At 27.7% G+C, this 13853-nt stretch overlaps 1 protein-coding gene and 1 long non-coding RNA gene across 3 annotated transcripts; both read left to right on the forward strand.

Moving 5' to 3' along the window:
* The first annotated feature begins 3009 nt into the window (after window positions 1-3009).
* LOC100163555 (actin-related protein 5) lies at window positions 3010-7084 on the forward strand. 2 transcript variants are annotated; one of them, XM_008182166.3, is made up of 8 exons: window positions 3010-3289; window positions 3367-3464; window positions 3526-3679; window positions 3802-4085; window positions 4164-4373; window positions 4456-4539; window positions 5359-5775; window positions 6417-7084. In XM_008182166.3, the coding sequence occupies exons 1-8, from the start codon at window positions 3181-3183 to the stop codon at window positions 7005-7007; spliced, it is 1947 nt and encodes a 648-aa protein (XP_008180388.1). In that variant the 5' UTR covers window positions 3010-3180; the 3' UTR covers window positions 7008-7084. The 2 variants fall into 2 exon arrangements, with proteins under 2 accessions (XP_008180388.1, XP_001947910.1); XM_001947875.5 differs by having other exon boundaries at window positions 3011-3289; window positions 3526-3742.
* A 3615-nt stretch (window positions 7085-10699) lies between these two features.
* LOC115034245 lies at window positions 10700-12646 on the forward strand. Its single transcript, XR_003839593.1, has 3 exons — window positions 10700-11492; window positions 11832-11989; window positions 12110-12646. It is a non-coding gene; the product is annotated as an uncharacterized LOC115034245 (long non-coding RNA).
* Window positions 12647-13853: the final 1207 nt, after the last annotated feature.

Raw genomic sequence — 13853 nt, forward strand, 5'->3', positions numbered from 1 at the left:
ATTCTGTATTATTGAAGAATTTCCATTTTTATTTTAGTATTTTGCGATACGATTAGGTCTCTGTACTGTACACTTTTGACATCAAACGACAACGATTCGATATCTTATCTAGTTATCTAAGTAGTAGGTAGTAATTTCAGTATACGAGTATATGCATTCGCTTTTCGATCAGTATTCGTATGAGCGTTATTCGATCACGTTATTTTCGTATTGTGTCCGTGTGTGTAGTTTGTATAATATAATATTGTTATCTATTTAAATATGCCCAAAGTAGCTCGCACAAAACGGTCAAAAGTCAGTATTTATTTGGAAGAATTTCCGAATGAAACTTTTAGGAGTGATGGACAAGTTTTATACTGTCAGTCTTGTGATAAATCAGTATCTATCGACCAACGTGGTCAAGTTATTCAGCACATCAATACCAGTAAACATAGAGGCAATAAAGACAGAAAGCTTATATTTCAACAAAATTTTATTTCTACATCATCCGCATCTACCAATAGTAAGTCAGTTTTTAACGATGATTTGTGTCGTGCACTAATACGTTCAGACATTCCTCTTTTTAAATTGAAAAATGTTGCATTTAAAAATTTTATGGAAAAATATACTGGTCATAAAATTCCCGACGAGAGTACACTTAGGAAAAATTATGTTAGTGGGGTGTATGAAGAAACTATTTCGAAAATTCAAAATATCATTGGAGATGGCCCTATTTGGGTTGGAGTAGATGAAACAACAGACGCCGACGGTCGATATATCGCAAATTTTATTGTAGGAAAATTGAGCACTGAACCATCTAAACCATTTTTATTGTGCTGTGAAGAATTAGATAAATGTAACCACAAAACTATATGTAAATTATTTAATATAATATAATGGGTGTTTTGTGGCCGAATGGTATTAAACACAATAATGTACCTACTTTTACTTTTAACGGACGCCGCGCCGTATATGTGTAAGGCGGGAAAAGTGTTGGACACATTTTATCCAAGAATAATACATTTAACTTGTCTAGCACATGGTTTTCATCGTATAGCTGAAACAATTAGATTTTAATTTTCAGAAGTTGATTCGTTAATTTACAACGTAAAAAAAATATTTTTAAAAGCGCCAAGTCGTATACAAACATTTAAAGATATGTAGCCGGATTTAACTCTACCTCCCGAGCCTATTATAACTCGATGGGGTACGTGGTTATCAGCTGTATTATATTATTCAAATAACTTTAAAAAGATTAGAACATTGTCTTAAATTTAGATCCCAAAACTGCAATAGCAATAAAAAAAACTGTTGAGCTCATAGACAGTAAAAATTTGCAAAACAATTTAGGGCCATCCCAAGGGCCATCTTTATCCCCAATATATATTTTTTTAACGGTCCAATACAGTTTTCAAAAAAAAAAATTATTTATATCAGTAGTTATATAGTAGATAAATTATTATTAATAATTATAAAATAAAATTGTTCTCAATTTTATATCACGAAAAATTACTACAAATATTGAACTGTTTGCCAACAATTTTTTTTTTGAGTATTTTATATTACCGATTTAACTATTTAAGTATATAAAAGGGTAGTTGTAAAAAAAATTATTTAGCTCTTGTTGATTAGGTAATTAAGTTTAAAGTATTAATGCATATTATACTAAACTTTAGAGTACCATGGTCAATAACCTAGCGAACTCAAATTGATCATTATTCATTTGACTGTAAAATTTACAGAATAAAAGCTTTACCAGAATCCATCAAAAAAATATAGTGGTTACAATTTGAAAAAATATAGTCAATCTTATTGATATAACAGCGTGTTTAAAAATTTGGAAAGTTTTATAAAAAAAATTGTCTGTTAAAAATAAAGAAGCACGTTTTTTTTTTTGTTTTAACGAAATTTCATAGGTATCATCGATCCATAATTGTTAAAAAAAAACCCGCATACAATGACATAAGTTAAGATACACCATGTGTCCATGTATATTTTTTGCATAGTAAAAAATTATACAATAATATAAAGTCGCTAGATAATATGTAATTATTTTGAAGTTAAAGTTGAAAGGGTCCACTAAGACGTGTATAATATGTTATATGATGCCCTGGGCCCAATTGATCCTTAATCCGGGCTTGGTCATTGTAACAATAATATTAGGAGCCTTGTATTATATTATCAAGCTACCCAATAAATATCATTTCATTGAAATTCATAGAAAAAGAAACTAATAAAATTGAAAACTGAAAATGTCCGTGTATAAAAAATGCGAATATAAACAACCATTGCAAATGTACGCTCTCATTTGTATTAAAGTTACACCAAATTTGACCTCCCGAATACACCGACTAGATTCGCTTTCCCATCGAACAAGATACTGTTCATGATAAATTAAATGATAAATATATCATGATACTGTTGAAGAAAATCCGAAATCGAAGCAATTTTACTGCCCCAAACAGATGGTGACGGACACAAAAAAAACACATCATTGTAAAATCAATACTTAGACTTAAATTATGTCATATACCATAGTTAGTATCTAACTGTTAAAATGTGAGACCACTGAGAACCACACCATATTTATTAGATGATGACATATGTTTTTTTTTTGTGTCTGTCACCATCCTTCTAGAGTTAATCTTTCTTTTAACTTCGGATTTTTACAAAAACTGAAAAACGTTTTTCATTATTATTACTACAATAATACACCGATAAACTTAAATTTAAAAAAAGAAAAAGAACTGTGATGTCTTCACTAATTTTTAAAAAAAATGCTTACTGCCTGTAGTACGAATTAAGGGTATATCCACAGAATATATGAAATTTCATATATTATTCTGTGGTATATCTATCTAATTTAAGGTATATCTTAATTCGTGCCCCCGTTCAGTGTCCGTAGATCGTGCTAATAACAACCACGTACAACCAACTGGAAAATAATATTTAGAAATGTTTCCAACACTGTAATTATCATTATCATATTGGTTTTGGAAAGATAACAAAGTTAAAAATTTAAAATGTTAAAATTATTTTTCATACAAACCGGCGAAGTTGACACAGGCTACAAATTATTAATTATCAATAATTATTACAATATTATTTAAATAATGTAAATTGTTAAGTTACCTACCTTAAACATATCTGTTTCATATTCTTAATTAAAATAATAAATGCTTACCAGACTATTTATTTGATATGGCAGAAGAAGTCATTATACTTAAGGATCTTAAACTAGTTCCAGATAAATATTACGATTACTCACAAACCTTACGAAATTCTAAAACTCCGATAGTCATAGATAATGGTAGCTATATTAATCATACTAATTTATAATTAATTAGAACTTATTTGTTTGTAAAAAACACCCTTTTATTTGATCAGGTTCGTTTACTTGTAAAGCTGGTTGGGCAACGTCTAGTGTTCCAAATCTCATATTCAAAAATATTTTAGCTCGTCCACGAAAAGAACGTGGAAAAAAAGTAACAAATTTAAAATACATGTTGAGTACAGGTTTTTAATTTATTTAAAATGTTTGTTTAGGATGGCGAGACATTAATAGGGAATGATATAGCTAACATAGAAGCGGTCAGATTTCAGTTAAAATCACAATTTGATCGTAATGTAATTACACAATTTAATGTCCAAGAACAGATTTTTGATTACACTTTTTCACATTTGGGCATTGACAGTAACGGTAGTATAAACCATCCAATAATAATAACAGAACCAGTTGCCAATCCTAATTATTCTCGGCTATGTAAATATTTTAACTCCTTGACATTGTGTTTATGTTACATTAATATTATTGTTTTTCAGTAATGTCAGAACTATTGTTTGAATGCTACCATGTGCCTGGCATTTGTTATGGAATAGACGGTCTATTCAGTTACCAACATAATGGTCATAATGGTAAAACAGGACTAGTTGTGAATTGTGGCCATCACACAACACATATTATACCTGTAATAAATGGAACTCCTGACTTAATTAATAGTCGTCGAATTGATGTCGGTGGATATCATATTACTTATTACTTACACAAACTTCTACAACTTAAATATCCAGCACATTATAATGCTATTACACCAAGCCGAGCCGAGGTATTTTGCAACAATGTTCATTATAATTAAACATGATTACTTTAATTTTGGTCGACTATAATTAAAATAATATTTAAGGAGTTGCTTTATGAACACGGTTTTTTGGCGGTTCATTATACTGATGCATTAAAACAATGGTCAGATCCAGAGTATTATGATCACAATGTAAAAAGAATACAACTTCCGTATTCTATGGCTGTTCTTTTAACACCAGATCAACAACGAGACAAAAGAAGAGAAATGGCTAAAAAACTAGTGGAGATGAATGCTAGAAAAAGAGACGAAAAAGTAATAATATTGGATATTTATGCAACTAATATTTATAAATATACATTTAAGATATAATCAAAAATTTAAAAATGTTGTATAGTTAGCAGAAGACGAAGAACAACTTCATCAATTATTAATGATACGAGAGATGATTGAAGATGGAGAACCAATCGAAGAAGTTAGAGTAAGTATTCAAATCATCAATATTTAATGTATAAAGTTTTTGTGTACAGTTTTGTGTCTGTTCTCTGTGTTATTAATGCCGCTTGGCCGCATGCCGTGCATTTTGGTGCCATGGTGATGGTAGGTCGCATGGTGGTAGTAGAAAGACAAAACTAAAATTTAGAAATTTTCTGAAAAACGCCATCTGGAGATATATATTGACAACTGTAGAATATTTTATTATTTATAGTAAATACAGAAGCGAGTAAAAAATGATCAATGAATGTTTGAATGAAGAAGACATCTTAAATTATGAAGTTTTAATTTGAGGAGTCTAAGTTATTAATTTACAAAGATAAATACCTAAATAGTTGAAAAAGTTTTGTATAGTGGAGTGGAGAAGTGTCAAAATGTTTAGGAAAATTATTTGAATCAACATTTATCAAACACCCAAGCTACATCAAGAATTACACTTGTACGAAAGAATTTTTTAATCTAATGAAGAGCTAGTATAACACAGCTGATTAAATATTCTGGCAATTGTGTCAATGGTGAGTTGTGACCTAGGAATTTTCTAATGTTGTATATGACCTACCAAGAAAATAATTAGCTCCAAGCATCTTTGTTTTAGGCTGACAAAAAAATTGATTTTAGTCTATGACCTATCTGAGATGATTTTGCATAACAAGTTTATGGTTTTTTTTCAATTTAACTTGCCTTAGCAAGCAAGTTACCTTACATATTATAAAACTATGTAGTCCACATACATAACAAATACCTTTGTTTCTATAACCAAATTAAATGGTATATTTATTACATGTTTAATCTTTTATACTTTCAGGAAGTATTACGATCTCATGGATTAAAAAATGAAAAGGATTTAAGAAAATTAATTACTGATCTTCAAACTAGAATTGATAGGGCAAAATCAAAAATTGCAGCTGCTTCTCTTAGTGCTTCCAATGTTGATGAACACGTAACGGAGGAGCCTAAATTAAGACTTTTTAAAAACAAAATTCAATTACCAAAAGAGGAATCTATATCAAAAACTTGGCTTAAAGATATATATAAAAAAAGGCAAGATATAATAGATAAAAAAACCGTTAGAAAACAGCGTAGACAAGATATGGCTAAGAGAGGAACAGCTGCATCTTTAGAGCGAATGCGACTAATTAGTCAGCTAGCTAGAAAAGATAAAAGAGATGATGATTTTGGTAGCAGAGATGAAGACTGGGATGTTTACAAAGTTATAAATAAAGTATGTTCATTGTTCACTTTATTCTGTTTATAATATTTTTCTCTGTTATGTTAATTTTAAGTCTGTGCTAGATTTACGATTTTAGTTTATTTTGACTGATAAAAATTATCATTCGATTGACTCCTCTTTAGTCACGTTCCTAATAGATGAATTATTTAAGTAAATTAAAATTAATTCCATTTTGTTCTAAAATATCATCTTGTTGCTAAACTTGATTTTCAAGTTAAGTAATAATCTTAGAGTGGTAGGTTGATTATAAACAAAAAAGTTTTCCTAAAAATTCAAAAATAATTTTTGTTGAAATAACTCTGGATTTCTCTGGAAGTATTTTTGCAATATCAACAAATACAAATAACATATACAATCCAGTTTTGTTTTGTCAAAATCTATGACATCCCGTTATTTTAAGTTTAGAGATTTGGCCATCCTTCTGATTTAATAAAAACATTAAATACTATTTAAAATCAGAGCACTTTGACACAATTGTATGAACCATTATCTCAACCTTTATATTAACCAAACTAAGTTAACCCACAGACATAGAATATATACTGATAGCATACTAAATAAGTGATAATTAATCAAAAATTATATAAATTGACTTTGAATTTAAAAAAAAAATGTTTAAATGTAAATTTTAGGAAGGTGGTGATACCGACAGCGAGGAGGAACAAGAAAAAATCTCAGAGCTTGAGGAAGTTTTACGATTTTATGATCCAACATTTGTTAGCTCTAACAACAATGAGGAACAAAATCCAAAAGAAGCTCATCAATTACATTTTGGTATAGAGCGCATGAGATGTACAGAAGTACTTTTCCAACCATCAATAATTGGGTGTGGTCAAGGTGGAATAACTGATACTATAGAATTCATTTTGAAAAAATATAATGACCAAACAGCTAATGATATAGCAGAAAATGTTTTCTTAACTGGTGGTCCAACTAAATTGCCCGATTTCAAGCAACGAGTATATAGAGAACTCCGGGAAATGAGACCATTAGAATCTAATATTAATGTAAAATTATCTGACTCCCCTTTTCTAGATGCTTGGTCTGGTGCAAGAGAATTTGCTAATAAGCAAGATTTTCATAAATATTTGTTAACACCTGAAATGTATGCAGAAATGGGTGGTGATTATTTTATTGAAAACTCTTGTTCCAATATGTATTGTCCACTTCCTGAAGCTGTTCAAGAACCTGAGGGGTTAAGTGAACAAAATTTAGAAATTTAATTATTTTTAAAATATTAAGATTCGTATGTGATATATGTACATAATTTATTTATCATCAGCTATAATTAATAATAGTATATAAATTAAAAATTATAAATAATTTATGAATGAATCATAAATTAATCATCACCTACTTAATACTTATTATAGTAAAATAAGTGTAGTTATATTTATGTAACTTTATTTGATTATATTATTCAATAATTTGTAATTTTACATTATGAATGCTACACAATTTTAAATCTAATATAGAGTTCAATATTGACATATCATAAAGAGTTGAAAAGAATGTGCGTATGATGTAATTTTGTTATGTATTTAATTTTTTGGAATTTTAATACAATTTAAATTAAATAAATTACTGTTCCTATTGGCATAAAATATATCACATCATTTAAAGGAGCACACAACACAAATATTTTTTATTTGAAAGAATGTTCAATTCTAAGGATAATGGTTTAGGTTTTACGTTTCTACTCACATTATTAAATAAGTTATGAGCAATTGAAAAATGACGTCACGCGGCTATTTTACATTTCTCAATATCTCTTAAAGTAATATTTTTTTTTACATCGGATTTTCATCAAATCATTTCATATAGCCATAGTTACAATAATTTAACATTTAAAAATAATTTAAATATTTTTTTTTTTTTTTTTGTGTTGTGCGCTCCTTTAAGGCAAGAATAGAGAATTCAGCAAATACAAGAAATAAAAACATTATTTTGTATAAATTATAACATGTCTCTCTCTATAATAGGCACATAATACACAACGTTTAATAAAACTTTAGTTGACTACTTTTAAAAAGTCTCAACAAATAGTCAATGGTGATCAAAGTTGTCAATTCTATTGTTCCCAATTATGTTATCATGTTTTTAATTATGTATACAATATAATATAACATGGTTTGAAACTTTGAACTCGCCCAATAAATGATTTAGAATTTAAATACACTATTTAACTGTTCAATCTTTAGATGCTCCTCATCTGCATAATATAATGACTCCGCCTTAAACGCACTATATAGCAAATTTTCATTCAGAAAAACTATTTTGTGTTGTTGCTTGTTAACTTTAATATTACAGTGAATTGACCTATTATAAAACTTAGTTAAGAGCGTTATTACATTGGTTTTTTGTAATACTTTAATTTTTAAGCGAGTTTATAAGTGGGTTAAATATTAAAAAACAATATTTTAAAAGTTGAATTGCCTACCTTATAATGGGGAGAATAGAAACACTCGAACTTTACAGTACATAAAAATTTCTTTTTGTGCTACACAGTTGATCAATACATCAAAATATGTATCTCTTTGAGTACTTTAATAATTATTATTCAAAATATTTGTATTATTAACAGATTATTTTATACATTTTTTAAAATGTTCAGTTTCTATTTTTCAGAAAATGGAGTCAATAGAAAAAATCAACACTAACCCAATTCTTGTTTTTTACCATTAAGTTTTATATTAGATAAATTCACTCCAATATTACAATTTAAAGCTACTATAGTACTGAAATACTAGTTTCTAAGATGAAGACAAGTGACAACTAACCTAACCTGTATAACATATATTCATTTTTTGGTACTTTCCTGTTATACGAGACTACCCTGTTTTTTGACATCACAATCCTGTTATCTAAGACTACCAAAATACCTTTAATTGTATACTAGACTCAGGGCGTACCTGTGGAGGGGGAGGGGGAAAAAATGGGTCAGGATCGTTTATTTGGATAATATGTAGATAATATTATTCAAAGTTTTGCATCATTAAAAAATCGAAGATTGGACTTTGTATTATAAATTTATAATTTTAGATTCTGAGTGGAACGATGAATGTATTGATTTTACAATGATGTGTGTGTTTTTTTTTAATTTTTTTTTAATTTAAAAATTTTGGTTTTTGGTGTAACTCTAAAACATATTACCGTAGATACTTGAAACTTTTACTGAATGTTTATAATAGCATTTTCTATACACGATAAAATTATTAAAATACTTGGGATTTTTTTTGAATTGTTTACGGACATTTTCAGTTACCTACCAATTTTTTTTAGTTTTTTTTTTTCTATGAATGTCAATAAAAAATTTTTAGTTTGATAAAAAAATTTGAAAATGTTATACAAGGTTCTTAATATACTTTTACAATGAAATTTGAAAAATATTAAAAATCCATTCGCAATTTTTTTTCTATAAATATCAATAAAATTTTGTTTGTTTGGTACAAAAAGCGTGAAAATTTAATGCAAGACTCCTGATATATTGTTAAAAAAGCAGTTGAAAAATATTAAAAATACATTTGTACAATTTTTTTTTATAAGCATTTAAAATTCAAATTTTGACAAGATTTAAAATTGAATAATTATTTTGTAGTTAAAAATTTATAAAATGTTCAACTTTTATAGCTAAGGATTGAAAATTTAAAACAAGATTCCACGGAAATAGGTAAATATAATATGTATAAATTACTTTATTCATAATAATATCATCAAATATACTTAGTAATATCACAGGCTGACTGACCGTTTTCGCTCAGAATCGTTTTTCTTATACAATGGTATTATACCTATCATTGAATTCAAATTTAACACCATCCATTACAGTGACCCACTTGTAACCTACTGTACAGCAGAGCGACCTCCACTTACCTACTTTTTTTAATTTAAATTTTTTTCGATAAATTCGAAATATCAATTTTGTGAATCTGATTATAGGAACAATTTTGATGGTAAAAATATTTATCTAAGTCAAGTAGTTTATTTTTTAGAATTTTTCAAAATATCAATACATTTTTAATTAAAAAATTAGAATGTAATAACTTTTCTTAATAATATTTTTTGGGAATTTGCTGACATGAGTATATTTCTTAAACTATTTACTTATCATATAATTTCCACAATTTTTGTCATACGTTTAAGTTATATATTTTTTTTTTGTTAAGTCTTCCTGTTACACTGTAGGTAAATTATACAATTATATCTATATAAGAAAATCTATACACGATAAAATTTTGAAAATAATTAGACTCTTTTTGAGCTGTTTACGGACATTGTCAGTTTTCAATTTTTTTAGTTTTTTTTTCTATAAATATCAATAAACTTCATCTGTTGGGCCGAAAAGTGTAAAATATTAATACAATGCTCCTGATATATTGTTACAACAGCAGTTGAAAAATTTTAAAAGTAAATTGGCACAATTTTTTTTTAAGCATTTAAAGATCGAATTTTGATAAAATTTATCAAATTTAAAATTGAATAATTATTTTGTAGTTAAAAATGTATAAAGTGTTCAACTTCTATCTAAGGCTTGACAATTTAAAACGAGATTCGACGTACGTAGTTAATTCTGTTTCCAAAAAATTTAAAAAAAACAGAAGCACAGTTTATTTTTATAGTTATTTTAAGTTCAAATTTGGACGAAATTACTATTTTAGTTATTTTGTTGGGATTGTATAATATTATTCGTAGGTACTTGAAACTTCTAAAGTATGCTATTATAATATATCTATGTTAGTATCACGGTTTGTTGTTAATGTATAACGCGTTATAAGTACCTAATGAATACTGTGATATGATTAATTTGGAATTTATTATAGGTACATATTATAAGTTAATATTTTTTTTAATACCATATAGATAAGTATATAATATGTCTTATACCTAGACTGATATACCGTCTCTGCTTAGAATCATTTTCTTATACAGTGATATTATATCATTGAATTCAAATTTAATACTATCCATTATACAGTGACTCACTTATAACCTACTATACAGCAGAGCGACATACCCTTGCCCTTGCCCTTGCCCACAGTCTGAAAATATTGAAGTCATATAATGAGTAACCGCGTGCATATTATGTTAATTAATAAATAATTTTAATTTTTCTATTCGTATACTTCCTCGTATACCTTCCTCGTACCTCGGTACTTCTCAAAATGACAAAATGTCATTTCGTGGTGCAGGAGGTGCTATGATAAAAAGTCTCGTTTTCGTATTATAGTAAAAAATGTAATTAACATGTTTCAATGTTTGATCACTTAACACTTTAATTGAACAATGTTTAAAATTTAAATATATGTAGGTACCTACTTTTTGTATAATTGTATTGTATTACCAGCTGGTAACTACATATAACGCTATACTTACTAGTGTTATTATATTTACCTATGTCTATATATAACATAATTAATATATATATTTTGTATAATATGATTTAGACTACAAAGACTATACAAGGTGAGGTGAGGCACGTATATTATAATATCACAATCATTACTAAATCTGATAGATTTAGGATCCGGAGTTCACAAAAAACAAACCTATTAAATTATTTATTTATTTATTTTGGCAGAAATCGAAGCATACTGCATAACCTTCGGTGGAAAATGGACATAGTGATTACGTCGACCCTTCACTTTGACGGAAAACGGTTCCGCTCAAAGAAATAATCCAATCCACACGAAGCCCTAGTATAATATAAAGTATGATATGTTTCACAAATTTAAAACTTATATTTATAATGTTATTATTACAAATTGTATAATATTATAACATAAAATGACCAATTTGTATGAAACGTTTGTCATGTTTAGCGAAATTAGATCACGTTGCATATTGTTGACGTAATAATGAAGGTACTCGTACGACGTACTGTACAGTCTATAATGTCTAAAATGCATTTATATCTACCTAATGTATTATATAAGGCACAAATGGGTCTGTCTATAGCAATAATTTATGACGTATTTTATATTTTTATATAAGTACTTACTTCAAACAAATAATCCAACACAAATTGTTTCGTATCTTATTTTATAAAGATACACAACAAGAATACGTATTTACCTTTATGGAGCCCTGGGGCAATAATTCTGAAACGCCCTATTTTAAGAATAACTGTTAACTATGATATTATGGAATGGATGGGTGATTATTATAAAATGCAAATATTGTCAATACAAAAATATTATATATTTAGGTAAGTTAATTGTAAAATTAAATGAAAAATTATAATTTTCTACATGAATTTCTTTTTTCAAATATAATAAATATTTATAATGTCACCAAAGTTCATATCTGTGGTAATTGGTAAGTGCAGATTCAATAGAGAGAATTGCTGACCTATTAAGACGATCATCAGTCATTGTCGACCTCAAATAAGAGTTATGTCTTACTTCAGTGCTGAAAATGATATCTTGGCTGAATGGACGTTGGGCAACATAGATGCATCATTCATGCTATATCTACGTAAGGAATCGATTCTTGTAATTTTTCAGTACTGATAATTTTACAAATTTATCTTTTATATAATTTTAGGTATTTTGTTTGTGCTAAACTCATTAAATAACTTCTTAACTGTATACACTCGTTAGAAAATGAAAACAAAAATGTATTCATGTTTTGAAGTAGGTATATTTTCTGCTATTTTGTAAACTTCTGATGGTGATATTTTTATTTTTATTATTTGAAATAAAATATTAAATTTAGTCTGCTTGGTCATGGTAATAATATACAATTTTTGTGATAATGATATAAAATAACTATTTTACGATGTTTTAAGATTCACGCCCTCTCAAACCTCCTTGTCTCCTCCCTAAATACGTCCCTGCTTCTATAATGTGTTGAATTAATCAAGTTGTATACACTTAAATGTATAAGGATAATCCGATAATCATAGTCCTAAATACAATTTGACAGTTAAAAATTGAGATGTGTTGTTATTAAATTTAAATTATTAATTTAGTGAATAATAAAAAATAAATAATAATGTTAATATATTTGATGTTGAGTTGTGTATAAATATTACATGATGACGTTATTCAGTATGTGTATATTTAGCTAATATTGTTATAAAAATAAATTATAGGATTATTAAATGTTTTATTTAAATTTAATATCATTTCACATTTGTATGTGTTTCACCGTTTATGTACGGTATTGGGGCTCAGCGAGACAACATTATTGTACAATGAATGGTAGGTATCTAAAACCAAGTTTAAGTTAATCAAACTTTTATTCGACAGTTGAAATGTCAGATATATTTGCTAAAAAAAGTTAATTATTTTCAATATTTTAGCCTTTAGGGAAAATAAAAATGATATGCCACACGTCTGACCCCCCTGACTCCTCTGCTTTTGTTTACAAATTAGTAATGACAGTAAATTAAATAATGTTTACCATTATACTTGTTTATTTTTTAAATTTTCAACTTAAATAGGTAGATTTATGAACATTTTTTATAAGACCATAATTACGGCGAATCAAATATTGACCCAATAGTTAATTATAAATTGATTGACAATTATTTTCAACCGAGTTGGGCTATGTAGCCTATAATATGTGTCTAATTAAATTATTGTTTAGTTAGGTTAGACGAATAACTAATAAGAGACGAATAAATGGTAAAATAATTGCACCATTTGGAGGGCAATTAACGCGGGTGAGTGGCGCACAATTGCACAATAACAACGCTAATGGCTGGACGATCTCCAATTTACGCCTGGAGTAAAAGGCGATCCGTAACAGGTAGTGCCCACGATGACACATACCTATTACTTATTAGATATAGTCATATTATAGAGCTCATATTCCCATGAAAATCGGATTTTCCATGGGATAGTGTAGTCTTATTATCCCCGGGGAACGTATATTAACACATTGTTAGTTGGTTGTTAGTTTATTCCTGTAGTTTCTTGAAGCAGTCGAAACTGTAGTGCGTTCTGTGTTACGACGTTATTTGATTTACCTATTAACCGTTTATCGTATCGTTAATTAAATATAGATAATAATTTTTCATACACCAAAAGTAAATTTGTTTTAAACATAAAATGTATGTTTTCGTA

This window comes from Acyrthosiphon pisum, chromosome A2 (assembly GCF_005508785.2).
Source record: "Acyrthosiphon pisum isolate AL4f chromosome A2, pea_aphid_22Mar2018_4r6ur, whole genome shotgun sequence".
NCBI classification, from domain to species: domain Eukaryota; kingdom Metazoa; phylum Arthropoda; class Insecta; order Hemiptera; family Aphididae; genus Acyrthosiphon; species Acyrthosiphon pisum.

Coding starts and splice junctions, on each gene's coding strand:
- LOC100163555 (XM_001947875.5), top strand. CDS start 3,181: ATGGCAGAAGAAGTCATTATACTTAAGGATCTTAAACTAGTTCCAGAT. Junction 3,743..3,801: donor TCCTAATTATTCTCGGCTAT/GTAAATATTTTA, acceptor ATTGTTTTTCAG/TAATGTCAGAACTATTGTTT. Junction 4,086..4,163: donor TTACACCAAGCCGAGCCGAG/GTATTTTGCAAC, acceptor ATAATATTTAAG/GAGTTGCTTTATGAACACGG.